Genomic DNA, 27,484 nt, shown 5'->3' with positions numbered 1-27,484 from the left:
GATGCTCGACGCAAGTCGCCCCTATTCTCGACTCCCTCTTCCTCACCCCCTTTGCCTCGCCGAGCACAAACTTTTTCTCTCTTTTTTTTTCTCTGCATGTGAGACCAAAGAAACACAGAAGCGCACGCTGTTTTTCTTCACGCTCACAGCTACACGCACACAGGTACGGAAAATACGCTTACGCCCGGATAGCGTCAACCGCCATCATTTCTAACTGAAGGCTTGCCCCCCCTCTCTCTCTCCTCCTTTCCTTCCAGGTTTTTTTTGCCCCATCTCGTTCGGCCTTAGTCGGGGGGGGGGATATTCGGAACAGCAGCAGGTAACGGGAAAGACCCCTCTTTTCTTCTGTCTCTCTGTCTCTCTGTCTCGCTGTCTTTGTGTGCAGCAGATTTCGTTTTGTGTGTGTGTGCCGACGACGAAAGAGAAAAGGCCGTACCAGCAGCAGCGGCGCCGCCTGCCTCGCCCTTAACCTGCAACAGCGACGCGCACCCCCTACTCTGTCCTCCTCTCTCCCCCAAACAAACGAAAGAAGAAAATAACAGCAGAAGTACACACACAGGTATACACACACAAGCAGAGGGTGCATACGACAAAGGAGGTGGGACAATTCTACCCGAAGCACCGGTATATATATATATATTGGCGTTTGCTTCCCCCCTCTTTCTTCCTGCTGTTGCTTGTGCATCTGCCACTACCACCCCTGGATAGGTGCTCATCGCATCGTTTGCGCCGGAGCTGCCCTGCCACCTCCTCATTTCTTTTGCTCGAGAAGGATGTTCCGCACCGGTGTGAAGCTGGCTGCGAAGGGCCCTCATTCCAACCCCTTCAATACGAAGTTCCTGGCGTCTCTGTCGGTCGACGGCGGCAGCGCCAAGTACTATAAGATTAACGAGATAAGCGCCAAGTATGATCGCCTCCCCTTTTCCATCCGCGTTCTGCTAGAGTCCGCGGTTCGCAACTGCGATGAGTTCGATGTGACATCGAAGACTGTAGAGAGCATCTTCGACTGGAAGGACAACTGCATGAAAGGAATTGAGATCCCGTTCAAGCCAGCTCGTGTGGTGCTCCAAGACTTCACGGGCGTGCCGTGCGTCGTGGATCTGGCAGCCATGCGAGACGCCACAAAGCGCCTCGGCGGCGACCCGCGCCGGATTAACCCGCAGATTCCTGTCGATCTCGTCGTCGACCACTCTGTACAGGCGGACTGCACAGGCGTACAGGATGCGGTGCAGCAGAACCAAAGCATTGAGATGCACCGCAACCGGGAGCGCTTCGAATTTCTTAAGTGGGGCTCGAGGGCGTTCGACAACCTGTTGATTGTCCCGCCTGGCTCCGGCATTGTACACCAGGTGAATCTCGAGTACCTCGCTCATGTCGTCTTCAACATGGACGGGATGCTGTACCCCGACTCCGTCGTCGGAACGGACTCGCACACGACTATGGTCAATGGCCTGGGCGTTGTGGGCTGGGGCGTCGGCGGTATCGAGGCTGAGGCCGGCATGCTGGGCCAGTCCCTCTCTATGGTGCTGCCCCAAGTCGTTGGCTACAAGTTCACCGGCAAACTGCCGGAGGGGTGCACGGCAACCGATCTCGTGCTGACCGTCGTGAGGAACCTCCGCAAGCTCGGGGTGGTGGGCAAGTTCGTCGAGTTCCACGGCCCCGGTGTCGACGCGCTCTCCGTTGCGGACCGCGCTACGCTGGCGAACATGGCACCCGAGTACGGCGCCACCACCGGCTACTTCCCCATCGACTGTGAGACGATCAACTACCTCAGGAACACGAACCGCTCCGCTGAGCATGTGGCGCGCATCGAGAGCTACGTCAAAGCCGTCGGGCTCTACCGCACCGGCCACGAGGAGATCGAGTACACGCAGCACTTGGAGCTGGACCTCTCGACGGTGGTACCGTGCGTTGCCGGCCCAAAGCGCCCGCACGACAACGTGCCCCTGGCGGACCTGCCGAAAGACTTCAAGGCCTGCCTGGCAACTAAGACTGGCTTCAAAGGCTTCGGCATTCCGGAGGCGGAGCGCAATAAGAAGGTCAAGTACACACTCAACGGTCAGGAGGCGACGATGGAGCACGGCAGTGTCGTGATTGCGGCTATCACGTCCTGCACGAACACCTCAAATCCCAACGTTCTCGTCGCGGCTGGCCTGCTGGCGCAGAAGGCTTTGGAGAAGGGCCTGAAGGTACCACCTGGCATCAAGACGTCACTCTCACCGGGATCGCACGTGGTGACCAAGTACCTTGAGAACTCTGGCCTGCAGAAGAGCCTCGACGCCCTCGGCTTCAACACGACGGGCTACGGCTGCATGACGTGCATCGGCAACTCTGGCGATATAGCGCCGGAGGTGATCAAGTGCATCACTGACAACAATTTCGTCGCTGCAGCGGTGCTATCCGGCAACCGCAACTTTGAGGCCCGCATCCACCCGCTGACGGCTGCCAACTACCTTGCATCGCCGCCGCTCGTCGTCGCCTTCGCGCTCGCTGGGCGCGCGACAATCGACTTCGAGAACGAGCCGATCGCGAACGGGGTGTACCTGCGCGATATCTGGCCAACCAGTGCGGAGATTGCCGCGGTAGTGAACAGGTGCGTGACGCCAGCGCTGTTCAAGGAGGTGTACGCGAACATCACGACCATGAACCAGAAATGGAACGAGCTTCGGGTGGAGGAGGGTGAGTTCTACAAGTGGGACCCCAGCTCAACGTACATCCACAACCCGCCGTACTTTGACGAGATGATGCTCGATTCACCTGGCGTGAAGAGCATCGAGAAGGCTGCCTGCCTCGCCGTCTTTGGCGACTCCATCACGACGGACCACATCTCGCCAGCCGGCAACATTGCCAAGGACTCGCCGGCGGCGAAGTTTCTCATGAGCCATGGGGTGCAGCGAAAGGACTTCAACACCTATGGCTCGCGCCGCGGTAACGATGAGGTGATGGTGCGTGGCACCTTTGCGAACACGCGTATCGGCAACCGCCTCATCGGCGATGGCCAGACAGGCCCGTACACCGTGTACCACCCGAGCGGCGAGAAGATGTTCATCTTTGACGCAGCCATGAAGTACAAAGCGGCCGGGGTACCAACGGTCATTCTGGCCGGTAAGGAGTACGGCAGTGGATCGTCGCGCGATTGGGCCGCAAAGGGACCTTATCTGCAGGGTGTGAGGGCCGTCATCGCGGAGAGCTTCGAGCGTATTCACCGCTCGAACCTGGTCGGCATGGGCGTCATTCCGTTGCAGTTCAAAGACGGCGAGAATGCCGCTACTCTTGGCCTAACCGGCAAGGAGCTCTTCTCCGTGGAACTCGCTGGGAACCTGCGTCCCCGCCAGGACGTCGCGGTGAAGTGTGACAACGGCAAGACCTTCACCGCGATTCTCCGCATCGATACCGAGGTAGAGGTGAAGTATGTCGAGAACGGCGGCATCCTCAACTACGTGCTGCGCACCAAGATCCAGTGAGGAGACAGCAGAGACAGACGCGCTCACATGTCTGTGATGCTCTCTCCACCCATCGTCAACGCGCTCGGGCGCCTTCTGGCCAAAGTCAGGTGGGGAACAAGAGCGACGCCGGTGCGTGCCTGTGTCTGTCTGTGTGGGCGTGATGTGTGCATCCGTATTGGTGTTTTTTTTCTCTGGTGTGTCTCATGTGCTCTTTGGTGCGTACGAGGCTGTCTTTCCCCTCCTCTCCCTACGCTCTGTTTCTATTTATTTATTCCAGCCCGCGCCGTTTGCTCTGTGCATGTGGAGCAGGCGACATCATCGGCAGGTGCGCGCTGACCTCAGTGGGTTTCACCAGCAAGGACGCGCGTGTGCATGTGCAGAGAGGTACACTTCAGCTTTTGTCATACAGCTAGCTGACCCGATCGCGCGGGTGTGTGTAAGGGTGCCAACGGTCATGTTTGGCTATCAGCCTGACCGCCGGGTGCTGCCATTATCCTTCGGCGCTTGCTTTTTTCTTGCTATGTTCCTGATGTGGCGGTGGCGTTGTGGACGTACTGTAGGTGGTGTAGGCATGTGCCGCTAAGCACGCGCATCTTCATCTCTCTGCTGTTTCGAAGAGGGGATACGGGGTCGTGCTCGACTGTATTTGTGCGCATGAGACTCCCCGACAACAAGTGCGCACCCACGCGCATGGAGACGCATGCACATGCGCACACAGCAAACATAAAGGGAGGAGGAGGGAAGAGCGGAAATGGCAGAACAAACAGGCACGAGCGTACTGACCGAGGCCATATGTCTTCTTGCTCCTCCGCTTTTTGTGTTTGTTCGTCACTGACGTGGCACGCCGATACCCATCCTCTCTCTCTCACACACACATTTTATCTCCCTCGCTTTTTCGTTTCAACTTCAGCTTTCTAACGCTCTTGTCGTACCCACTGACTGCCACTGCTCTCTCTCTCTGTGCTGCAGAAAGGGGGCTCAGCTGGCACAGGTGCATTCATGCCTGGATAATTCCTCTCCCTTCCGCCTTTGTGTGGCTCTCACTACCCGCCCATTGCCCAACTGAGCTGTCCTCCCTCGCCACCTTTTCTCTTTGACGTGTATTACTTTGGCTCTAGTGGGCTTCTTTCTTCTTCCCTCTCCCTCTCCCCTTTTTTTGCGTCAGCGTTCTCATTTTTTTCTTGTGTGCTGCGTGTGCGTGTGTGTGTGCCTGTGAGTATGAAGACGCGGGTGCTTATACATTGGAAGAGAAATGGCTGTGCGGTGGCGGCGTCACGGCGGTGACCTGCAGCCTGCTCTGCCCAGCAGGAGGTCCACTGCTTCACCCCCTGTGTAGCTGGGCGCTGCGTCCGTTTTTTTTTTTTGCAACCTTTTCCTCTTGCCTTTGAGGACGGCGTGCCTCGCGATTGCTTCCTCCACTGGCGCAGCGCGTGCTTGTCGCACCACCCTTTTCACTACCTCACCACCAGCCCGCCGCTGAATCCTCGTTGTCGCATCAACGAGAATGTAATGGTAAAAAAGAAAGAAAACGATCAGCAGTGGTTATCGTGGAGTCGATGTTTGCTGTGGTTGGCACTCGCGCAATGCTTGTGCAGCAGCAGTGATGGAGGGAGAGGGATGGAGCGAGGTGGGGGCGACTGCACACTCTAACAGAGAATCGAATGCGGGCACAGAGGAGAGGAGGCGGTGGAGGCAAACACAGACGAACAGAGGGGTGGGGGAGGTGAGGTGAAGGGCGGATAGAAAAGCGAAAGAAAGGGAGCAGCCGATAGGCCTCTCCGCCAGGATTGCGAAAGGCAACGTAGGAGAAGGGCGTGCCAAAATGGTTACAGCAGCGCGTCTGGAATGAGCTCTCATGAGCGGAGGGAGTAGTGGAAGGCAGCATGGGGGCTAAGGGCACGAGGGAGGGGGGAAGGAGCGAGTAAGTCTGAGCACCATGGAGAAAGGTATACGTAAGCTTTGAGGTTACCCATGCGTGTGCCTTACTTGACGCTGCTTCTCCCCACTCTTCCCCTTTCTCGTGGCGGCGCCAACTGTATATGCGGGTGATGCTTTAGTTTTTGTTTTTCTATTCCCCCCGTTGGTGTTGTTCTCGCCTGTATGCATGCGTGACGCCCGCGAGGGCGACGACGCCTCTGATGTGAGTTCACGTAGGCTGAAGTAAAATGTGTGTCCTGCGAAAAGGTATCGACGCGTGCCAGCTCTCCGAATGTGCGCCAGGTAGATCGTTCCATGAGTGACACACACACACACACGCACTCACACGCGCAGAGTCAAAAGGCGCGGCCGCTCTCCCTCCAGACTCGCTCGGCGGCCAGCGCAAGAAAGACAAGCACACCCGCACGCCATAAGGGGGTAGGTGAGGGCGCCAGCGAACCTTTTTGTTCCTGGTGGGACTCGGCGAGCTAACCTCCTCTCCTTCCGTGCACCCCTGCCTTGACAAAGGCGAACGGTGACCGTAACAAGAGGTCCTGCTGCCATGCAGAGTCCTTTGACAAAGGGGGATGAGAATGACGTGTTGATGGTGGCGGCGACGAAAAGCGGCTACAAGCAGTAGCGCACTGCTTCCCGCTCGTGCGTTCCGCTACTTTCGCTTGTGACGAGGGAGGTTGTGAGCAGTGTCGAGGCTTGTTACTCTGCAGATGCTCCCATCGGTCGCATACTCGCTGCTTCCCATCATGTATCTCCGCTTTGTGTGTGTGTGTGTGCGTGTGTGTGTTGCCCTCTGCATCTCACCTGCAGGCAACATTCACGGTCGTGCTGGCGTGCACTCGCACTCTCTGCCTCCCTCCCTCCTCCTCTTCCTCCACCTCCTCAGCTGTCGGCGCTTAGTTGTGACGTTTTTCGTGGCGTGTCCGTTGGCCAGGTGGTGATACGCCAGCTCTCTCTCATCTCCTCCTCGGCCCACCCGTTCTCTCGCTCCCTCTTTCTTCGAGTCGTCTCCGAGAGAGACCCCTCCCCTCGAAAAAAGAAGGCTCAGACCCGCTCGCGCCAGAGAAAGATGCCACCGCTGACGCTGGAACAGGTGCTGGCGCGCTCCATGCGGCTACCGCGCCAGCGTGCTCATCAGCAGGTCTCGCGTCTCTACAAGAGACAGGAGCCGGCTGCGCTTGGCGGCAGCCCTGAACGGACTCCTTCAACCGCAGTGGGGAGCAGCCTGGCAGGCGCAGCTGTACACGGTGGCGGCAGCATTGCTGCGATGATGGGGGGCCGGCACGCCGGAAAGCGCTCCGGCGCTTACAGAAGCAGATTGGCGACATCCGTATCGAGCAATGGTATGCTGAGCTTCTTTGAGCTTGTGGAGCGTGAGGATGCGCAACGGCGAGCAGGTCACTTGCGCATCCACAGCAGCAGCCAACTAGTTCGGAACAGTGCTGACCTCACAACGTACCTGAAGGCGGCACAGCGCACCAGTGACTGGGAGGGTGGGCTACGGGCCTTTGCCGAGGCTACGGCGCTGCCCTCCTTGACGGCGATACTTGCTGTCTCAGAGGCCTCGGCGAACGCGGATACCTCCGCTGCAGGTGTGCTGGCTTCATCCAATGTACCGCCGCCGCCCGCGCCGTCCGGGTCTGGCGTCAACCCAAGCACGACGCAGATCGTTGCTGTGCTTGAGATGTGCGCCGAGGCTGAGAAGTGGGACTTGTTGGAGAAGATCGGCGTTTTCTTTGCGCCTACCCACCCGGATGCCTTCTGTCGTGCGGTGGAGCTCCTTGCGCAGCGCTCGTCATCTGATGCGAACGCTGGCGTGAGTGGATGGCGTGCCGCCTTCACTTTCCTCATCACTCGCTGCCCGCTGCCCGCCGCAGAGATTTCGGTCGAGGCTTTCAACGTGTGCCTCCGCGGTTGCGAGGCAGCACTGGACTGGCGAGGCGCGATGGAGGTGGTGCGCTCGATGGGGCCGAACCCGCTGCAAGGCTGGCGCGCCGCCGGAGAAGGGGACGACGCCGACAGAACGGCGGCCGAGGCCTCAATCTCTTCTTCAGCGACAGCATCAGACGGTGCCGAGGTGCATACGCAGTCCTCGTTGCCGCCAACTGCAGCTGCTTCCCCTGCGCTGTCCATGTCGACGCCGCCGTCGCCGAACGTGGTGAGTTACGCTACGCTCATCGCAACACTAGAGCAGGCCGGCAAGGAGCGCCTTGCCTCGGCGGTGCTGAATCGACTACCGGCGATAGAGAAGGAGGAGATCACAGCCTCATATGCCGCTCTCATCATGGTGTGGTCGAACCAAATCCTTCAGAGGCAGCGGCGGCGCTTTTGAGTAAGCTGACACCGATGCGCGCGTGTGCCGGTGTGAGTCAGAGAGTGAGAAGAGTGAGGGGAGACGGTAGCGTCGTTGGCGAGCTCGCCTGCGCGCAGGTGCGTGTGTATGTATGTGTGTATGTCGTCTGGTAGAGCTGCGCAGAGGCAGGGCGGGGCGGCGTGTGCGTGTGTGCCGTAGCGTTTCACTGTTCCCTTTTCGTTTGCTCGACTGCTCCTCAGAAGTGCTGAAATAATTCATCAAAGGAGACGACGGCAGCAGCCGAAGCGGAGGGAGTGAGCGCGTCACGGAGGGGGGTCAGCAGGGGCACCCCGAACAGGTACGCATGCCCCTAGTGGACAAGAGACAGAGAGTGTGGGCGAGGGGCTCGCTCGCGCTTGCAAAGTATGGGACGGCAACGGCGCACGAGCTCTCGTGTGTGAACTGTGCGACGCGAGAGAAAACAGAGCGGCAGGTAAGCGGTCACGTCTATGCTCGAGCACTGCTTTTCTCATACGGCGGTCGGCACAGACTCAGATATACACACAGACACACGCACACGCGCTCACACCTGCAGAGGGAGACAGACACGCGCGCGTGCTTTGCTCGAGTAGGGAAGGGAGCGGTTGCCAACGGCGCCGCGACGCGTCGTGGCGGACGCGCATTCATCTTTGCTTCTGCCTTGTCTTGCGCCTTGTGCACTCTCTCATCCTCTAAAATGCTCTCTTTTCTGAATCGGTCCCGCACTCTCGCTGCCATGTGGGCGCGCCCGCACACGTGTGATAACGGACACGCGCGCCGGCGTACTCTCATGTCCGTCTTTACTGCCCAGACTCCTCCGTCTTCTTCCAGGCCAGCTTTGCCGTTTTCATAGTCTGGGGTGCACTCAGGCTCCCTCCCGTCCTCCTTCTTGCTCCTCTCCTCGCACCGCCTCTCCATATCCGCATGTCTGCGGCAGTGACATGGCTGCAGAATAGCCTGGGGGTCGATGTGACAGGCGATTGGGCGCGCCACGTACATCTCAACGTCGGTGGAACCCTCTACACCACACGCCGGCACACGCTACGCGCCCTCAAAGACCACTGCGTTTTCGGCCCCATCCTGGACGGCCGAGCGCATCGTTGCGAGGACGGCAGCTTCCTCATCGATCGCGACGGCGCCTTGTTCCGCTACATCATCGCCTACCTTCGCGATGGCCGTCTCTCCATCCCGGAAAACTTTGTGGAGTGGGATATGCTGCTGCAGGAGGTGCGCTACTATGAGCTGCCGGCCATGGAGAAGAGCGTAATGGAGCACTTTGAGTTCCAGCGAAGCGTCTTCCGTCGCCAACTGCCGCACGGGGTGTACGTGTGGTGGCCGCCAGCATCCCTGCAGGTCGAAGAAGAGGTGAAGGCCAACGCAGTCCCCTGTGATCGTCCTGCATCCACGCATTCCTCTTTCCTTTCCATGCCCCCTCCAACAATCACCGATAGTGCAGCCGTGATGCGCGAGGACGACGGCGCCGCTAACACAGGAGAGGAGACTGGGGCACCGGAGAGGGGGCATGCGACGGCCACTGCAGCAGCAGCCCCGATCAGCTCTGGTGCTGCGTCACCTTTGTCCTCATCGACTTCCCTGCCTGTTCGCATTGTGCCGCCGCTGCCTGGGCTGACGGTGGAGGCGGCGTCTGGGCGGCGGGTGGTGTTCCGTGAGACGCAGGTGCTTCAGGACCTCGACCAGCTCGTGACTGTTCTGCTCACAGCATATGGCTTCTCAATCCAGCACTGGGACGACGAGCGAGGACGCGTGCTTCTCACGCTCCCTGGCTTCATGTGAGAGGTGAGCGAGGAGAGGAGGGATGAGACGGCGCCCCTCTTTCACGCGAACGTGAGCGCCCGAAGTAACGAAAAGCCAATGAGCACCTCACAGCCGAACGCGCCGCGCACCCTTCCCTCCTTGACCCTCTTGTGCTCTCGCGTTGAGCGGTGGCGGGGTCCCTGAGAGAGGAAGACAGTCTGCAGCATGTAGACGCGCTTTTTGAGGGGCGCATATGTGCAGGTGCTGCACACACACACACATACACATAGACACACAAGAAGGAGGCCTCTACGCGTGAAGAGCATTATGTCACCCCTCACTCCCTCAGCATTGCCTTTCTGTCTCTCTGTCTCTTCCCCCCCGTCTGCCTTTTATTTCCCATGCGCGCGGATGGGTGTCTCTGCGCCGCCGTCTCTCTTTCTCTCTGTCTGCATTTCTCTCACTACTGAGCTCTGTCGAGATTTTTTCTTTTTGCTATAAAGCCTCTTGACCACATCTCGGCGGATGCACGGCGCGACACGGTCAGCGAAACGCCCCACAACCAAGCACCCGTACACACATAGACGTACGCACGCACACAGGAGGGAATAGGGGGAGATGCAGAGAACGCTCTTTGATTTCATGTGGAAAGGCAACGGTGGCAATATGGCGGACGCCGCCGCCGCCGCCCTTGTCACCCCGGGCGGAGAGCGGAAACGGCAGTTGTCCTCTACGTTGAACGAGAACACCGCCATCCGGACAAGCTCCCCGCCTCGGAAGCAGGTCAAGGACCACTGCGAGGGAAGTCTCAGCCGCACTTGCACCGCAGAACTTCAAAGTGATAGATGGAATGGCGCCTCTAGAGATGACGCGATTGACCTCGATGCGAGTCTGTCTGTTCCGTTGGCCAGGCCGACGTGCGTACAGCACGAACACGGTGGTGCCGTGGACGAGGCTGAACACATCTCCAGATGCACTGCTGCGCCTGCTGGTACAGCCACCCACGCTTCCTCCGGCAAGGACAGCTCGACAGCGCCGCCGCTGCGGTCCTTCGCCACCACTACCACCACCACGAGCAGCAGCCGTTGGCTTGCCGGCCGCATCACCAGTCCCGAGTGGAGATCCTTTTTGGCACCCCTTACGACCGACTCGTGGCGCAACGGCGCCTTTCTCCGCATTGAGCGGTTTCTGGATGACGAGAGGGAGAAGGGGCGGGTCATACTACCTCCCGCGGCGGACATCTTCAACGCCTTCAACAGCTGCCCGCTTCGAAGCTTGAAGGTTGTCCTGCTCGGCCAGGACCCGTACCATGATCTCAACCAGGCGCATGGGCTTTGCTTTTCCGTCTTGCCCGATGTGCCCCTTCCGCCGAGCCTGCGGAACATCTACAAGGAGCTCACGGCGGATATCGCGGGGTTTCAGGCACCAGCGCACGGCTACCTGCAGAGCTGGTCGGAGCAGGGGATGCTGATGCTCAACGCAACGTTGACCGTGGAGGCACATAAAGCCAATTCGCACAGCAAAACGAGTGGCTGGTCCTCCTTTACGGACGCCGTTATTCAGCACCTCTCTCAGCACCACCCCAATCGACTAGTGTTTCTGCTATGGGGCGGCTACGCGCAGCAGAAGAAGAAACTTATAGACGCAAGCCGCCACGTAATCCTGGAGAGCGTGCACCCATCACCATTGAGTGCGAATCGCGGCTGGTTTGGCTGCCGCTGCTTCTCTGCATGCAACGAAGCTCTGCAGGCAATGGGCCACCTTCCCATGCGCTGGCAGCTGCCATTGACTCTGCCTCGCTGCGCTGACGGCGGTGAACAAGGGAGGGGGGGCGAGAAGGAGCGGCCATGACGCAAGGCGTGGAGCAGAGGTGGCCAGAACGCGAGGGATAATGCGGCGTGCTCCAGGTGTGGGGGTGGGTGGGGGCGCGTGCGCGTCACACCTCTGCATGCGTCTCCACCGTCGCGTAGTAGTCCCAAGGTGTGCCTACGCTCAACGATCGGCCACCGCACTGTGGTGCCATCGCTTTCTCTCTTCTCACCACTGCCCCAAACCACTCTTATTGCTCACCGTGGCCACGTCGATTTCGCTCCGAATAGAGTATCACGACTGCGTGCGCACACTTCTGAGGGCGGGGTGGCCGCAGCGCTGGTGGCTGCTGCTGTGCCGGCCCTTTGACGTGAAGAAAAATCGCCTTCCGCAAAAGGCTTTCAAGCACGCCCGCACACACACGTATATATGTATGTATATATATGTGTGTGTGTGCTTATTGCTCAACGCGTTGTGCAGCTGCTGCCCCCTCGCTTGCTTGGAGTTTCGCTTCTGTCTATTCGCGGTTGTGCGGGGGCATGTCTGGCACCTCCGGGCCTTCACCACTACGCTTCGAGCGTTCACGTTGCCAAAGGGGGTGCGCTTTCGTCAGAGGGTCTGGCAGCAGATTCTGTCGCCCTCTACTCTTGCAGCGCGCTCTTCCCCAACGATGCAGGTGCCCGCTCGCTGCTTGTGTGCATGTGCGAATCCGCGTTGAAGCAGCAATGCCGCCTGAAAGGGTGCATCAGCGCATTCTCTTTGGCGCACCGCTGCCCACGAGTGTGTCATGTGGGTGCCCCGTCCGGCATTGTCTTCGACCGCCTTCGCAACTCAAACGCCACTGTGGCGAAGGTGGGGCCGCACCCTTACTATTGCCATGGAAAGGGGAAGGTGGGGGGCTAGCGCTACGGCGCGGCCATCTGCAGGGCCTCCGGTGGGCGAGCGGCCCTCTTGCCCCCTCATGCGCGCTTTTCTGCAGTTACCCTCCTCCTCATCTTCCATCGCATCCACTCCTTGGTGTCTCTTTTCCACTCTGCTCCCTGCGCCCCCCCTCTCTCCCTCTGTTCTCTCTTCTTCGCTCACGCGCGTGTGCTCGGTGACAGCGCGAGCCAAGGAACGCGAAGGGCCGCATTGTCGTTTGGTAGTGTGGTAGCCGCTCCACCCCTTTGCATTCTCCTCCAACCCCGCACGCTCAGATACGCTCATCTAGACACAATCACATACACACCCTCCGTAGGCGTTGCCCCCTCCAACCCCCTTTTTCTACTGCTCACCGGCTCCCCTTCCAGCTCTCTCGCGAAGGCCAGAGTAAAAAGGGATCACGGGGTCACATATATGATTGGCACGACTGCGAGTGACGCCTCTGTGGCGGCAGCTGGGCCCCCGGTCTCCGACCCTCGCGCGCGCTCGATGGTGGCCATGCACGGCGCCGACGACATGGACCTGGACGCCCTCCGGCGCTTAGTGCATGTTCAGAGGCAGCCTGACATTCCTCCGCCCCCCACGGCGCAGCTGCTGCGGGTGCCGGAGGTGATGGATGACTTCATTCGCAACTTCCTTCACCGAAATGGCATGACGAACACTCTGCAGGCCTTTGAAAGGGAGTGGTACTGCAAGGCGGGCGGCGGCACCGGTGTTGCCAACGTCTCGCCAGCGAACCCGATGGTGCCGGACAACTACCGCGAGACAATGGCGCTTCAGAACCGTATTGAGCTTCTGGAGCGCGAGCTGCGCCAGCACGCTGAGCTCACCACACGGGTGACACAGCAATGGACGCAGGCGAAGAAGGACCGCGAATACCATCGCACAAACCATCAGCGCGTGGTGCAGGAAAACGTGCGCCTTAGTCGTCTGTTGAAGCAGGCAGGCCAGCATGCAGAGCTGGTGAACCCGATGCTGACTGAGTCGCGCATCCGATGCGAGCAACTTCTGAAGTCAAAGTCGCTCCTGACAATCGAGCGCGACAGACTTCGAAAAGAGAAGGAACAGCTCGAGGCGCGGGTGGCGGAGCTGGAGGGACAGCAGCAGCAGCAGGCATCTGAGGATGCCGCCGCAGCGTCCAAGCCTTCAGCTGCGGCCCAGCGCGCTGGCACCTGGAAGTCGTCGAAACTGGGAGGCAAGTCGAGCGCGGCTACCCGCCGCGGACTGGCGCCGTCACCGTCTCTAGGGAGCACGAAGGCGGCCGATACAGAGACGGATGGGTTTGTGTGGCCCCTAGACGACCGCCCGCACCCTCCTGGTCCGCCTGCTGCTACTTCCGTCTCGGGCAGCGCCGCTGATGGACAGCCAGGCTTTCCATCATCGGTGTCCCCGCTCACTGAGTGGCTTGAGCAGTCCTCCTTTCAGGCGCATACGATGGCGGTCACGAGTGTGGCGCTACACCCATTCAAGCCGGTCGTGGCAAGCGGAGGTGATGACGGCAGCTGGCGACTCTCGACACTGCCTGCGGGCGATGCCATAGTCTCTGGCCAGGGGCACAGCAACTGGATCTCATGCGTTGGTGTGCACCCTCGCGGCACCATGCTCGCAACCGGCTCTGGAGACAAGACGGTCAAGCTCTGGGACTTCGCCAGTAACCGCTGTGCCGCCACGCTTAGCGCCCACACCGACGGCGTTTGGGACCTCGACTTCCAGGATACCGGCGTGCTACTGGCGACCGCGGCGCTGGACAAGACGGCGCGTGTGTGGGACGTGGAGCGCGGGGTGTGCAGGCAGGCACTACGAGGGCACCAGGATGCGGTGAACTCTGTCAGCTGGCTTCCGTGCACGAACCTACTGCTCACCGGCAGCGCAGATAAGTGCGTTGCCGTTTGGGACACCCGCCAAGGCACCAAGGTGCAGTCTTTCGCCGGGCATCGTGCCGCGGTGTTGTCAGTGGAGGCCGGACCGGCGTGGAGCTCCCTCTTCGCCTCCTGCGATACCCAGGGCGTCGTCATCCTCTGGGATACCCGTCGCATGGTACAGCTTCTCCGTGTTGAGTGCGGCCCGCAGCCGGCGAACTGCGTCGCGGTGGACGGCACCGGCCACCACGTCGCCGTAGCCAGCGACGACGGTACTATCAAGCTCATCGATGTGGAGGAGGCGACCGTGAGGGAGTTGGCGGGCCATGAGGGCCCGGTGCAGAGCGTGGCGTTTGATTTCGCGAGCCATCACTTCCTTGTCAGCGGCAGTAGCGATCGCACGATCCGCTACTGGTGCTGAGGGCATCGAGACACCAACGGCTGCCGTGGGGCGCGCCATTTTCGCGCCATTCTCGCTATGGCCCTTAACCCACGCTTACGCGCTCACAACTCTGTGAGGCCCATGGACTGGAACTGGTAGTGGGAGGGAGAGATGTACAATAGGCTCTGTGACGAATCTCGTTGCTGTCCTGGCTAGCGCGTTGCTGGCATACGTGCTGTTATCTGTGTGTATATTCGTAAGCCGGGGGCGAGGTGTACGGACTCTGTTGGTGAAGGGAGTGCGTGCCTCTGGGGTGCCTGAAGGGGAGGCTTGGGGTGGAGGACGGAGGTACGCCTAGCACCAACGACCACTCTCAGAAGTGAGGTGGGGCTGCAGGCGTTCGCGCAAGGACCTGCGCTTGCAGGGGCTGCCTCCCCTCTCTCTCATACCGCCATCCCTCCAAGCCCCCCCCAACGTACGGGAGCGCAGCTGTGGTTGAAAGACGAGCAGAAAAAAAGAAGTACCATTGGATGGCGTATTTTAACACGACGCAGTCGAAGACACACTGACGTACAGGGTGGTGGGAGGGCAGCCTTCACGACTTCAGTTCGTCTTGTTCGTTCCCCCCTCTCTCCCTCTCCCCATCCCCTTCCACCGACAACTGATCACCCCTCGTCGTGCATCTCGTGTTGTCTTCCGTGCATTTTATTTCATCTACCAGTCTCCTTCGCTCTTTTTCCCCTTCGCATCGCCGGTCACCTTCTCCGCTCTCTGCCCGCCTCTCCCTCCCTGCGGTGACGCTTGCCATACCTGAAGGCTCCACTCGACAGCGCTTGTGCACGCCCCCCTACCCCACCAAGAGTACCTCGCAGCCGCAGAGCCATGTCGACAGTTAAGGTAACGCTCACCCACTCCGCAAGCGCACGAGTAGTGCCCGAGAAGGCCTACGGGCTCGCACAAACGGTGCAGAGCATCAGAGAAGACATGTACTCGCGGTTCGGCATCCCGGCGGAGCATGTTCGATTGGAGCTCTACGACATGCGCGACTGCAAGGTGGAGGGCGACATGAAGGATGCGAAGCTGCTGGGCTTTTATGGATGCGAGACGGGGTATCGCATTCACGTCGTCGATCTTCGACCGGCTGCGCAGGTGGACAACTACGATGATGTGTCTAAGGTTGAAAAGTACTCCATGACAGACGAGGAGTGGCTGAGGCGGCCCGACAACCTCCGCGCCTACAAGGAGCGCATGCTGGCACTCCAGCGGGAGGCGATGGCGAAGGCTGGCATTGAGGCGCCGGTCGGCCTGGACGATGACAGCTACAAAGCAGAGGCGGAGAGGATAAAGGTGGGTGACCGGTGCTGCTGCCGGCCCGGCGATCGTCTCGGCACGGTGCGCTATGTCGGGCGTGTGGCAGCGCTGAAGCCAGGGTACTGGGTCGGCGTTGAATTCGACGAGCCAGTCGGCAAGTCCAATGGCACTGTGAAGGGCGTGACGCTCTTCGAATGCATGCCACTCTACGGCGGTGTACTGCGCCCCGATCAGGTGGAGGTGGGGGACTTCCCCCCTGAGGAGTACTGACGGTGCCCAGGGGTGGCTGGTGGTAGTGTGTGTGTGTGTGGGCGGGGGAAAGCGTATGAATGTCTTACTCATCTTCGCGCCTGATCCACTGCCTTCCCACCGACAAAGGAATCTGTTGCGATTCGTTGCCCCCTTTTTTCTTCAGCTCAGCTTTCTCGATGCGCTGGTGCGCAATCCCTATTCCTTTTTTCTTTGCTAACGGTGGAGCGCCGATCGCCTATGCGTGCACATGTCAACGATGATGTGTCTGTGTGCGTGCGTCTGTGCTCGTGCGGCTCCTCATGACTTCAAACGTTGAGCTCTACTCACGGCCGTACGACCACTGACGAGAGACACACACACGCACGCACACAATCTTTGCAGCAGTTCACGAGCAGATGCCTCGTGCAGACGCCGCTTCATTTGGTGTACTTGGCGGCTCAAGCATTTAAGCAGAGAGGGCGAGAGCGCACGAGAGGGAGGAGGAGGAGAAGCGAGGAAAGGCAGGTTGGTTCCCGCGCCGCTGCGCTCTCCCTTCTCATCCTTCACGCATGTTGGGCTCGCCCTTTTCCCTTTCCACACACACACCTCTCTCTCTGACTCTCTGTACGCTCTCGGTTGTCGCCGCTCCACCGCCTGCATCGATTCGTCTCCTCTCTCTCATACAGATGGAACCCATAGATGTGTGTGCACCCCCGCACCTCTCCTGCCTGCCTGCATGTGTGTGTAAGAGCTCTGATTCTCCTTTTTTTATTTTGTCCTCTCACCCTCTCTCGAAGACCGCGCGTCTCCTCACTCCCTCGACAGCTATCAACAGCGTCCGTGCCATAGGCATCCACACACACACACATATATATATACGTATGCATTCGGAGTGCTCTTCGTGACGCCGGTGGCGTGGCGGCGGTGATAGCGTTGCTTGCTCGAGGTGCCCATGCTGGTAGCGCTGAGGCCCCCTACTCCCGTGCTTTGCGCTGCTGCCGGTATAGCCTTGATGTAAGCGCCGCCATCGCGCATACCGCTCACACGTCAGATCGATGGAGCCGAAGATGCCGACGTGCGCACGGCCTCGGAGCAGAGCTCTCTTACCCTCTCTCTCGCGCGCTGGATGTAAAGTACGTTCCTTTATCCTGCCTGAAGGCGATGACCTCGCCTAATCTTTCTGTTAGTGTCTCATGCGCATTCCATTTCTCAGATGCTGCTGCCCCTTGCGACGGCGCTCGCACGTGGGCGTAAATGCGTCACCCTTCCTCGGCTGCTTCCTCCTCATCTTGGCATGGCGCGTGCCTACTTCTCCCGATGTCGTTCGGTTTTTTTTTTGTCATTAAAGTGGTGGCGGAGAGCGAGCCCCCCTCTCCATGCGAAAAACTATCTGCTTCTCTTTGCCGCCCTCAGCTTTTTTCTTCTCGCATGCGGGCCGCCCCACTTCCTACTCCCCTGAACGGTGCAGTGGCTTTCTTCGGCGCACTCCGTCACGGCTTACCTCAAACGGAAGCCCTGCGGAAGCTGCACGGAGGAGCAAAAAAAAAGACATTCTTGAAGGGGGGCACCGAGCCAGCATAGAAGAAAAATGCACAGGCGTTAGCTCGGGGGGCTTCGAAACATGGGCTCAACTTTCGCAACGTGTCTCTCGGTGGATGTCTCTCGCTCTCTCGCTACGTTGCCGATCCTATCCCTCTACCGCCTGGTAGTGGTGGTTGCCGAACGCTCCGCCTTTCTTCGCCTTCATCCTCTTGTAGGCGTGCCTCATCTGTATGGGGGACCAAAAAAATGCCCCTTTCCAATGGGCACGCGATCCATTTTATATTTGTGCCCCCCCCTCCTCCCCCAAACTCACCCGATCACATCTCTTTCCCCTTCGCTTTCCACCTCTCTCTGCTGCTCGCTGTCCCGTCTCTGCAACCATTGCTGCGGCGCTGGCAGAGGCACACGTGGACCTCCTTTTTTGCGTACCGCACGTCCCTGAGAGACAGAGGGGGCGCGTGACGGCCTTTCCGAGCCCGAAAGGCAGAAAATATCGACGGCAAAAGCGAAGCCGACCGTGCCCCATCCCCCTCTGCGTTACACCGCGTCCTTTTTGCTGTCTTTGGTTCGTGTTCGCGCCTACATTTAGGTGTGCTTGTGTACGAGTGCTTGAGTGAGGCGCCGCTCAGGCTGTGTATTTCACCCGTCAGATTGACCACCGGTTCTCGCTTCATTTTTTTTTAGCCGTCGTGCCGCACGCACCGCCTTTCGGTTTGGGCTGTGGTGTGCGCTGTCACTGCACCTCCTCCCCCCCTCTCTCTCCCTCCCCCTCTCTCGCTTTCTCTTCACAGGACATCACCATGGCTGACTCTCGCCCGATAACGGCGCTGCTAATGGCGCTGCTGCTGGCGATGGTGAGCAGCGCGTGCCTGCGCACTGTGAACGCGACTGCGCCACATCACGGCTACGCTCCCTGTGATTCCTCAGTGCTGCAGGCGAGCGGCTATATTCCCATCCCTGGCGTCAACAACACGGTGAAGAACTTCTTCTTCTGGCTGTTTGCCCCCCGTCACTGGCCAGTGGATGGCACCTCGCCGCCGGTGATCATGTGGATGACGGGCGGCCCTGGGTGCAGCTCCACCATGGCCCTGCTCACGGAGCTCGGCCCCTGTATGATGAACGAGACGTCTGGGGAGCTGTACAGGAACGCTTACGGATGGAACGACGAGGCGTACCTGCTGTTTGTGGACCAGCCGACCGGTGTGGGCTACTCGTACGGTGACAGAGCCAACTGGGCGCACAATCAGAGTGAGGTGGCGGAGGACATGTACCAGCTCCTGCAGAGCTTTGCCCTGCGCTTCACGTCGCCGTCGATCATCGGCGCCAACGACTTCTTCATCATTGGCGAGAGCTACGGCGGCCACTACGTTCCCTCGTTGGCCTACCGCATCCTTCTCGGTAACCAGCACCGCGATGGCCCAGAAATTAATCTGAAGGGCATCGCTGTCGGCAATGGCCTCACAGACCCTTACACGCAGCTCCCTTACTACGCCGAAACCGCCTACCACTGGTGCCAGGAGGTTCTGGGTGCTCCCTGCATCACGGAGGGGGACTACGAGGAGATGCTGTCGCTGCTTCCGTTGTGTTTGGAGAAGACGCGGGTGTGCAACATGGGCCCTGACGATACAGACATATCGTGCAGCGTGGCCACAACACTTTGCAGCGAGTACATGTGGTTCTACTATGCGACCGGCCGTAACAGCTACGATATCCGGAAGCCGTGCCTTGTCGAAGGCTTGTGCTACCCAATGAACCACACCATCGCCTTTTTCCAGAGCTTTGCCGTCCAGGCGTCGCTGGGGGTCAGCGCTGAGGCGCAGTGGTCCACGTGCAACGCTGATGTCTCCGAGCTCTTCCTGAATGACTACCTGCGCAACTTCAATTTCACTTTCCCACCCCTGCTGGAGGCGGGTGTTCGTGTGCTGATTTACGCCGGCGACATGGACTACACGTGCAATTGGCTGGGCAATCAGGCGTGGGTGAAGGCGTTGCAGTGGGCTGGCACCGCCGGCTTCAATGCTGCGGAGAGTGTGGAGTTCGCTGTCGGCAATCGCTGGGCTGGCCAGGTGCGCCGCTACGCCAACTTCAGCTTTGTCCGCGTCTACGATGCTGGCCACTTGGTGCCCATGGATCAACCGGAGGTGTCGCTGTACATGGTGCGCCGCTTCCTGCACGACGAGAGCTTCGTGTGAGGCTTCATCGGCGAGAGAGCGAGAGAGCACCATATGCTCTTACGCGGGGGGGGGCGGGGGGAAGGGAGGGAGGAGGTCTGCGAGTGGGTGCGCTAGAGCATAAGAAACTTTGTGTTCTGTCGTGTACACAAGTGGCGCTCACGAAGGGTACAGAAAGGGGCTTGCTGAGCTTCTGCAGAGGATGTGCGTACGCGACTGTGAATGACAGTGCGTATATTATCGTCTTTTTTTTCTGCCGTTGAGAGGTATTACAGCAGCCCTACGTGGATGCTGCGACTGCCTAGAGGCAGTTGAGAGAAAAAAAAGAAGGGCAGAAAAGGGTCAGTGCGTCGCGCACGTAAACCGTCTTTATCTCTCTCTCTTGCTCTTGTCTTTCATCGTCTTCACGCCCTCTTGAGGGGCGGTGTGGCAGACTCGAGGATGCGCACGCGCTTGGGCGACGACGGATGCGTTCCCTCTTTGCTTCGGTGCATCAGGGGTGACGTGCTGAGGGGCCACTTTACGTTGCGTGCACCACCGCGCCGTAGCTGCGCAAGAGGCGTCGCTGCCATCCAGGCCGACTGCACGGCTATGCACTGTCCGCGCTCAACTCCCAGCTGCCGTATTTCCTCCTTTCTCGCTGTCTGCCTCGACCCCTGTTCAGCGAACCGATTGCATCCGTACTGCGTTTGCGTGCTTTTACTTGCCAAGTCACACCTACAACCGTAGCTCACCTCGCTCGTCTGCTGCACACGCGACGGATTCTGTTGCACACCCACACCCACACCCACACCCACACACACACACATACTCACCCACCGACCCAGCCCCCCCTCTGCCCTTACACGTCGGTTGGGCGTGTGGCTCTGTGCTCCGCTGTCTTCCCCTCCCCTCTCTCTTCTTTCAAATCCAAAGTGGTGACGTCTGCTTCTTTCGACTGCATAGCCCTTCCCCTCACGCCCCCCGCCCCGCTCTCCCACTGCTACTACTGCCGCTGCTCTGTAAGGAGCGTGGCCCTTGTACTTCAGTGACCCCCCTAAACACACACACACACAAATCAAAACGCCATGCCCTCGTGCAGTGTCGGCGCGGTGTGGCGGTTTATCTTCTTCTTTCGGTTGCATGATTACCTTCTGTGCCTCATTTGTGGCTTCTTGGCGTTGGGCGTGAGCAAGGTGCGCCCGCACTGCCGGCCGTTTTCGTGGACGGATCCCAGCATCGACTTTCCTTACGGCGGCGCGGGCACCTTCCCGTCATGGACGTTGCCGATCATCTCCGTTTTGCCCGCCGTCGCCTACGTCCTGGGTGAGGCAGCGCGCCACTGCTGGCTGAGGCGCCGGAGTGGTGGATTACTGGCCCACGATCCGTTCACTAAGCACACATGGCTCTTCCTGGAGAACCAGCGTCATAATGGTGATGCATTGGGGCCTAGCGGAGCGGAGCGCAGGTGCTTCGACGTGGCGGCGCCGCCCCTTGCATCCCCGAAGGCCACGCGGTCGCCCCTCTCTGGGAACTCGCAGCGGAAAATCGAGGTTGTGGCGACCGAGATGCTGACACTTTTGAAGGTGGAAGCGCAGGAGATGCCAAACGATTCCCCGGCGACTCCTGTTGAGTCTCCCCATCGTCCATTGTCGCTGCCCACTTCCGCCAACGCCCGCGAAGGCCTCACTGACAACTGCCATGCTCCGGCAGCAGCCCAGAACTCATCGCTCCGCACCGCTGACAATGTGCCTCAAAAGCGAACTGTGCGTCTCTACACTCTTGCACGTCCGTGGCAGCGTTTTCTCCTGCACACACACATGTGGGTGCTGTTACAGGCCTTCTCCATCGCCTTCTCCATGCTGATTGTGAGCGCGGTGAAGGTGTATGCTGGTCGTCTGCGGCCTGACTTCCTTGCCCGCCTCCGCGCAGAAGGTTTCACCCCAGCCAGCGTTGACGTTGACTTCTGCGCTGTGCCCAAGGATGGGCGCGTTTCTTTTCCGTCCGGGCACAGTGGCATCAGCTTTGCCGCCTTCGTTCCGTTTTGCTTTTACGTGCTTCACTCCCTCCATGCGTTTCGCCTAAGCGGTGTGTCACTTTGGCGCATCGTGATCGGCCTTCTTCCGCTTATTCTCCCCATCACCGTGGCGGTCTCGCGCACGCGCGACAACCGCCACTTCTTCGATGACGTCATTGCAGGCTCTGCAATCGGCATCGTCAGCGCCCTGATTGCTCTGAAGGTGATCATGGCGGTGAATGGCTGCACGGGGCAGCTGACCCCCCGATTTCCTTACTGTGAGTAGCGAAACACGACCTCCACGCCATCGCGAGTAAGTCAGCCGGTGTTGCATGCAAAGCCGCATTCGTTTTTTGTTTTTCATTCTTATTGCACACATCGCGCGCATGCGAACGACGTGTGCCTCCCCTTCCCCCTTCCCCCCGATCCCTCTGATGGCAAACTTCCCCAGACGACAATCCGCTGCAAGAAATTCAGCGATCGACGGCGATGTAACGCATCAGCCCGTTTGCGCATATCACCGTATCAGTATGTGGGACGTCTCGGTTTCTTTAGTGTCTCTTTATGTATTTATGCTTTGTGCTCATGCTTTTGTTGACTCGCGTTCAAGTCTCGCTGCTGCGTCGTCCGAGGGCCTGCAGAGGAGAGAGCGCGCGCGGGTGGGCAGGAGAGCGAGAGATGTGAAGAGGACTCGCTTCTACCTGCTCCCTCTGCATTACACCTGCTCGTTGACGAGGAAAAGAAAAACAACATCGAAATAGTAGAGGGTGAGACGATAAAGGTGAGGCTCCATCGGCCGTGCAGCGCTTCTGCTCCTGCTTTCATTTAATAAATAATGGCATTCCTCTCTCCCGTTTTTTCTCTCTCTGTCTCACTCCTCGCTGTTTTTTTTTTCTTCTCGTGAGTGCGTGTGGTTTCGTGTATGCGCGCCTGCACCCTCCCTTTCACCAACATATGTTGGCGCCCACGTCCAAGCCGCTTGTTGTGTGCTCTTACGCCCCCCTCTCGCGCGATTCATTGCAGCGCCGCCACACTCACACCCAGCACGGATGGCATGCGGCGTTGGATTTCTCCGGAGTGCGACTGCCTCCTTCGATCCCGTTTATATGTTTTTTTTTTTTTACGTTTTCTCTGTGAACATCTTGACCGCTCTTCCCCACGCACTGACCCGCCGTCGCACTCTTGCTCTCACTCTCTACACCCACACAGACAAGCAGGCTCACACACGTACACGCAGACACACGCGCAACGCGAGGGGCGGTGCTCCTGCCATCGGTTTTCTCTCTCCCTCTGTTTCCTTGGGAGGGGACCCTGCGGACGCCTTCTCACGTAGTGTTGAAACACCGCCCCTCGCTCACCAGCAGAAACCCACGGACACCGTAGCACAAACCACCGCAACGCTCAACCGTCATGGTCCTCAAACCCTCCGTCCGCCATTTTTTTCCCGTGTCGCGTGCCGGATCACCTTGCGATCCTCGTCATCGCTCTCGTAGCCGCTCTGCTCGCGGCAAAGCTTCCACCCCATTGCCGCGGCGCTAACTGGAATGATTCTAGCATCAACTACCCGTTCGCGACGAGAGAGGTGTTCCCGATGTATGCGGTGGTGATCGCCGTCATTCTTGTAGGAGTGGCCTATTTATCTGGTAAGCTGTGGACGCGCTGGAGACGACCTACTGGGAAGCTGAACATGCGTCTCCATATCAACGGCTGGGTGCTGGCGCATTCGTGGAGCATCGTGCTGGCATTCGCCTTGGTGAGCATCTCGAAGCTTTACGCTGGTCGCCTGCGCCCTGACTTCCTCTCCCGGATGAGAAGGGAGGGCATCACGGAGGCGAGCTGGGCAGCGATGACGCACGACGCGCGGTGCCGTACCGCGCTCGAGGGCCGCCTCTCCTTTCCCTCTGGCCACAGCGGGGTCGCTTTCGCAGGATTCGTTCCACCTTGCGTGTATCTCATGGGCCTTTTCGGCACGCTCAAGGGGGGCCGGCTTTCGCTCGTCACCGTCTCATGGCTTCCGTTACTCCTTCCCATCACCATCGCCATCTCCAGGACGACCGACCACCGCCACAACTTTGACGACATCCTCGCCGGCTCCATCTGTGGTTCGTTGTGTGGCCTGCTGTCGGTAGTGATCAGCTTCTAGCCATCGCTGCACGGGCAGTGGACGCTTCGCGACCATCCGGACGACGAGGCAGAGTCTCAGATGCTACTGATTTGCCGGGCCTTGGAAGGGGGCGGGGCGGCCAATGCGCGCGAATCATCGACAGCAGAGTGCGACCTTTCGTCGGCCCCTTTAGTCATACCCTCTTCGCACCATCACCATCGGCAGGAGCTCGCGGACATCAGAGTGCCATTACCGAGAGACAAACACGTCTCCAGCCCAGCTGATTCATCGCAAGACGAGCTGCGCTCTCGCACCAGCTCCAATGCACGCGATCGAGTGCCCGATGTGCACTTGTCGCGTTCACCGAGTATGGGTAGGATACCCACCGAGCAGGAGCGCACTACCAGCCGAGAGAGGCCCCCCATCGCCACCACGAGGGAGTTGTCCCGGACGAGCCATGGCCACCGCATGGTAGTTGAGGATCGCTGGGGTCACAGCGCGTGATGCCGCTGCCCATCGACAGAGACGGAGTTGCTGGTCGTGATCGTTTTTTCCCGACGGCACGGAGTGCACCCAAAAGCGCGGGCTCGAGAGGAGGAGGCGACATCTCTTTGGGAGGTTTATGTCGGTGTCAGCGGCACGCGCAGAGGCTGCTGAAGGAAGATGCGATGCACACACACACACACAAATACAGACACAAACAGGCTCGGCCATTTTCTCTCGCGCGCTGTGCGTGTATTCGTGTGTATGTTTGTACCTCCGCATAGCGCTAATGCTACCTTGCCACCGAGGGTGTGGATACCCTCTCCATCTCGAACAGATTCCTTGTGCGTCTTACGCTTGCGCCCTCGTTTCCTTTCCCTCTCTCTCCCTCTCTTCCTTGCTGTGTCTCACTCGCTGAATCGTTGAGGTGAGTCGCCTTCCGTCTTTACACATCCCCCCTTGGCTCGCAGGTTGTGCATTCCTATCTCTGCATCCTCTTTGTCTTCCTCCCCCGACGCCTCTGCGCGCGTCATTTTACTTACTGCGACTGCCGCTGATGAACTGCTGCACTCTGGTTCAGCGATGTCACGAAGACCAGGGCAAGTAAAAGAGGAGTAGCGGCCGTGCAGAGTCATGGAGGGCGCATGGTGACTTGCTGATGAATGCGCGTGTGCGTTGCGCGGCTGACGTGGGGGGGAGGTGGAGTGAGGGAAGTGTACTGCCTCTGTCAAAGGCCCCCTCCCTCCTCCGGCCTCCTTCGGCACGGTGGCGCTCTCCGCTCTCTGCGTTTGCCGTTTCTTTTTTTTCTATATTGTGCCGTCATTTCGTATGCTGCTGCTGCTTCTTTCCACCACTCTGAATGAAGGCGGGCACCCACCCAAGCCCCGTCTTGTGTCGATGGCACCAGTCGTATGCGGAGAGGGGGGAGGGTGGTTCGGACAGAAAAAGTGGAGGCCACTAGACTCATGACGTGATTTGACGGCAGAATCGTTGGGCCGTGAAGACCCCCCTCTCAGGGGGCTCTGTTGCAGTGCAGCCGAGGCAGGAAAGCTTCGACTGCATGTGTGTGCATCATGGTGTCGATGTGCTCGAGGCTGTGGAGCGGGCGCGTTTGAAGAAAGCGAACGGTAAGGGTGATGATGGTGGGGCAGCGCCTTGTCTGCGTGTACGCTGCAGCGTGTGGAAGCACACATTCTGTTGCTCTCGTTTAGTTTCTTCGATGCTGTGTCTGCATCACCAACGCCTTTACGCGCTCTCCTTCACTCCCTCTTCCACTCCTTCCCCTGGTCACCGCCTCAAATCTTCGTAGGATCTCCGCGCCCTGTTTTTCGACCCTTTTTTATTTGGAGGACGGCGTGGGGCATTTGTGGGGCCGGGCACGCACGCCATAGCCCGTCTTTCGGGCCCCGCTTCTGCCTCGCTGTGTGATTTGCTGGGATGTCAAGTGATTCTTTCTCGTGCTCGATGAGAGGAGAAGAGCGCACGTGTGTGTGTGTTTCTGTTAGAGGGAGGGCGGAGGAAGAAGGGTCACTGGCCACTGCTTTGTGGTGCTGCCTGGCCAGCGGCGGAGCATCTCCTCGCCCTGAACCGCTCTCCTTTTTCTGTGGTGCGTCTTGGCGTGACTCACTATTCTCTTATGTGCTTACCCGCACTGAGCGCACGCTCGCCCCCTCTATTTTTGTCGAAGACTGAATGTGCTCATATAACTCCTTCCCCCCCCGCCGCTCTCCTCCGTTTATTTTTTTTTTGCTTTTCTTCACTGTGGCGTACACTGAATCCATCCTCGTGTAAGTTTATATATATATATAAAGGTATACATATATTTATATATATGTGTGTGTGCTCACGCGCGTGCCCCCTTACGTGCGCTTCCCTCTCCTTGTATGGGCGGTGTAGACGCGTTTGTGCGTATGGAAACTTCACCCAATGGCTTTCACCTTCTCTTCCCCTCCTCCCCCCTTTCCTTTTTTTCCGACGCAGCCCTGAGAATTGCACCGATGATGCACTTTAGAGCACGAGGGCACCGGCACCTTCAGAGAGGGGCACCTTTGTAGACAACAACAAGGGGACAACAACAGCAGCAATGACCGACGGGTAAAAAAAGAAGCGGGATGGCTCCGACTCTCCGCGAAGATTGTAGGGACCGGTCATGCGTCTCAGTGGCGCTGATTGCAACTGCATCACCACCGAACTCTGGCCCCTCCTTCTCCTCCTCGCTTGCTGCGTAGGGTTCACTCCGCTTTTCTTCACCCTCTCTCCCCTGCGTGATGTTGCACGCATTCAGGTAGTCTGCTGCGCCGTCGATGTGCTGCATGGGCATCGAAGGCATGCACATCATTGACCTGCCCTGTGCCATCGCCACTGGCACTCCCCCTTCACTCCTCCGCTCCCCTGCACCAACATGCGTGCGCATGCATGTGCGTGTGTATTGTCTTGGGGAGTCTGCCACAGCCTCGCACGGGCCAGGGGACATAAGTGGCTGCACCGACGCTGACGTGATCCAAAGAGCAGTTATACTGCGAAGCGGGCCTATGCCTGTGGAAGCGGTGGAGTGCATGCGTGTCTATCTCACTGCTTTCTGCGCACACTGCTTTCCGATAAAGATGAATTCCGCAGAGGACTGATGGGCCGCCTATGGAGCACATCCGACGCGACTGCGCGGTACGGCTTGGCGGTTGCGGTTCTTGAAAGAGCTTACTTGTGCTTCTCTTCAGTTGCTATGTACCCGCTGCAAAATCTTCGGCGGTCGGGCGCTGCAGAACTTTCCGCAACGCGAAATCTTCTGAGGATTGAGGAGCGCGCTTCCGTGCGCGGTGCCTTCCCGGGTGTCCCGGGCCCCACACGCTGCGTCTGGAGACGCCGAGCCGCCGCCTCCCCCCTCTCCTATTCCCTCCCATCCCCCGCCAGTGCCGAGCCACTGCTGGCCGTGGCGGGGCGGCAGTGCCTTGGCCGCGTGGAGCGCTCAGGGCGGTGGATCGCCGCGGATGGCTGCGGTGAGGTCGTGAGCTGCGTTGCCCTGCAGCGACCCGCGACAGAGCACGTGCCCTTGCCATCCATGTGGTAGCCGAGCTGCCCGCGTGACTCGAGCGCACCCGCCCTCCCCTCTGAAGGGGTGCGCCGGGTGGACGGCGGCCGGCGCCACGCGAGCTGCTGTGTGGCAGCCTGCGGAGCGTGAGGAGGGAAGGGGGTGGGGGCAGCGGTGGAGGCAAG

At 59.3% G+C, this 27,484-nt stretch overlaps 8 protein-coding genes across 8 annotated transcripts; all 8 read left to right on the top strand.

Annotated features, from left to right (window-relative positions):
- Positions 1-773: 773 nt before the first annotated feature.
- LSCM1_06696 (uncharacterized protein) lies at positions 774-3,464 on the top strand (the record flags this gene model as incomplete). The annotated part of the gene is made up of 1 exon (XM_067324106.1): positions 774-3,464. The coding sequence occupies one exon, from the start codon at positions 774-776 to the stop codon at positions 3,462-3,464; it is 2,691 nt and encodes an 896-aa protein (XP_067179453.1).
- Positions 3,465-6,447: 2,983 nt separating this feature from the next.
- On the top strand, positions 6,448-7,710 carry LSCM1_06695 (uncharacterized protein; the record flags this gene model as incomplete). The annotated part of the gene is made up of 1 exon (XM_067324105.1): positions 6,448-7,710. The coding sequence occupies one exon, from the start codon at positions 6,448-6,450 to the stop codon at positions 7,708-7,710; it is 1,263 nt and encodes a 420-aa protein (XP_067179452.1).
- Positions 7,711-8,634: 924 nt separating this feature from the next.
- LSCM1_06694 (uncharacterized protein) lies at positions 8,635-9,504 on the top strand (the record flags this gene model as incomplete). The annotated part of the gene is made up of 1 exon (XM_067324104.1): positions 8,635-9,504. The coding sequence occupies one exon, from the start codon at positions 8,635-8,637 to the stop codon at positions 9,502-9,504; it is 870 nt and encodes a 289-aa protein (XP_067179451.1).
- A 579-nt stretch (positions 9,505-10,083) lies between these two features.
- Positions 10,084-11,316, top strand: LSCM1_06693 (uncharacterized protein; the record flags this gene model as incomplete). The annotated part of the gene is made up of 1 exon (XM_067324103.1): positions 10,084-11,316. One exon carries the CDS (start codon positions 10,084-10,086, stop codon positions 11,314-11,316), a length of 1,233 nt encoding a protein of 410 aa, XP_067179450.1.
- A 1,293-nt stretch (positions 11,317-12,609) lies between these two features.
- LSCM1_06692 (uncharacterized protein) lies at positions 12,610-14,475 on the top strand (the record flags this gene model as incomplete). The annotated part of the gene is made up of 1 exon (XM_067324102.1): positions 12,610-14,475. The coding sequence occupies one exon, from the start codon at positions 12,610-12,612 to the stop codon at positions 14,473-14,475; it is 1,866 nt and encodes a 621-aa protein (XP_067179449.1).
- Positions 14,476-15,318: 843 nt separating this feature from the next.
- LSCM1_06691 (uncharacterized protein) lies at positions 15,319-16,017 on the top strand (the record flags this gene model as incomplete). The annotated part of the gene is made up of 1 exon (XM_067324101.1): positions 15,319-16,017. One exon carries the CDS (start codon positions 15,319-15,321, stop codon positions 16,015-16,017), a length of 699 nt encoding a protein of 232 aa, XP_067179448.1.
- Positions 16,018-18,320: 2,303 nt separating this feature from the next.
- LSCM1_06690 (uncharacterized protein) lies at positions 18,321-19,712 on the top strand (the record flags this gene model as incomplete). Its single annotated transcript, XM_067324100.1, has 1 exon — positions 18,321-19,712. The coding sequence occupies one exon, from the start codon at positions 18,321-18,323 to the stop codon at positions 19,710-19,712; it is 1,392 nt and encodes a 463-aa protein (XP_067179447.1).
- Positions 19,713-20,758: 1,046 nt separating this feature from the next.
- LSCM1_06689 (uncharacterized protein) lies at positions 20,759-21,973 on the top strand (the record flags this gene model as incomplete). The annotated part of the gene is made up of 1 exon (XM_067324099.1): positions 20,759-21,973. One exon carries the CDS (start codon positions 20,759-20,761, stop codon positions 21,971-21,973), a length of 1,215 nt encoding a protein of 404 aa, XP_067179446.1.
- Positions 21,974-27,484: the final 5,511 nt, after the last annotated feature.

The sequence above is a fragment of the Leishmania martiniquensis genome, chromosome 18 (genome assembly GCF_017916325.1).
Source record: "Leishmania martiniquensis isolate LSCM1 chromosome 18, whole genome shotgun sequence".
In the NCBI taxonomy this organism is placed as follows: Eukaryota; Euglenozoa; class Kinetoplastea; order Trypanosomatida; family Trypanosomatidae; genus Leishmania; species Leishmania martiniquensis.
This window is presented reverse-complemented; position numbering and strand designations above follow the sequence as displayed.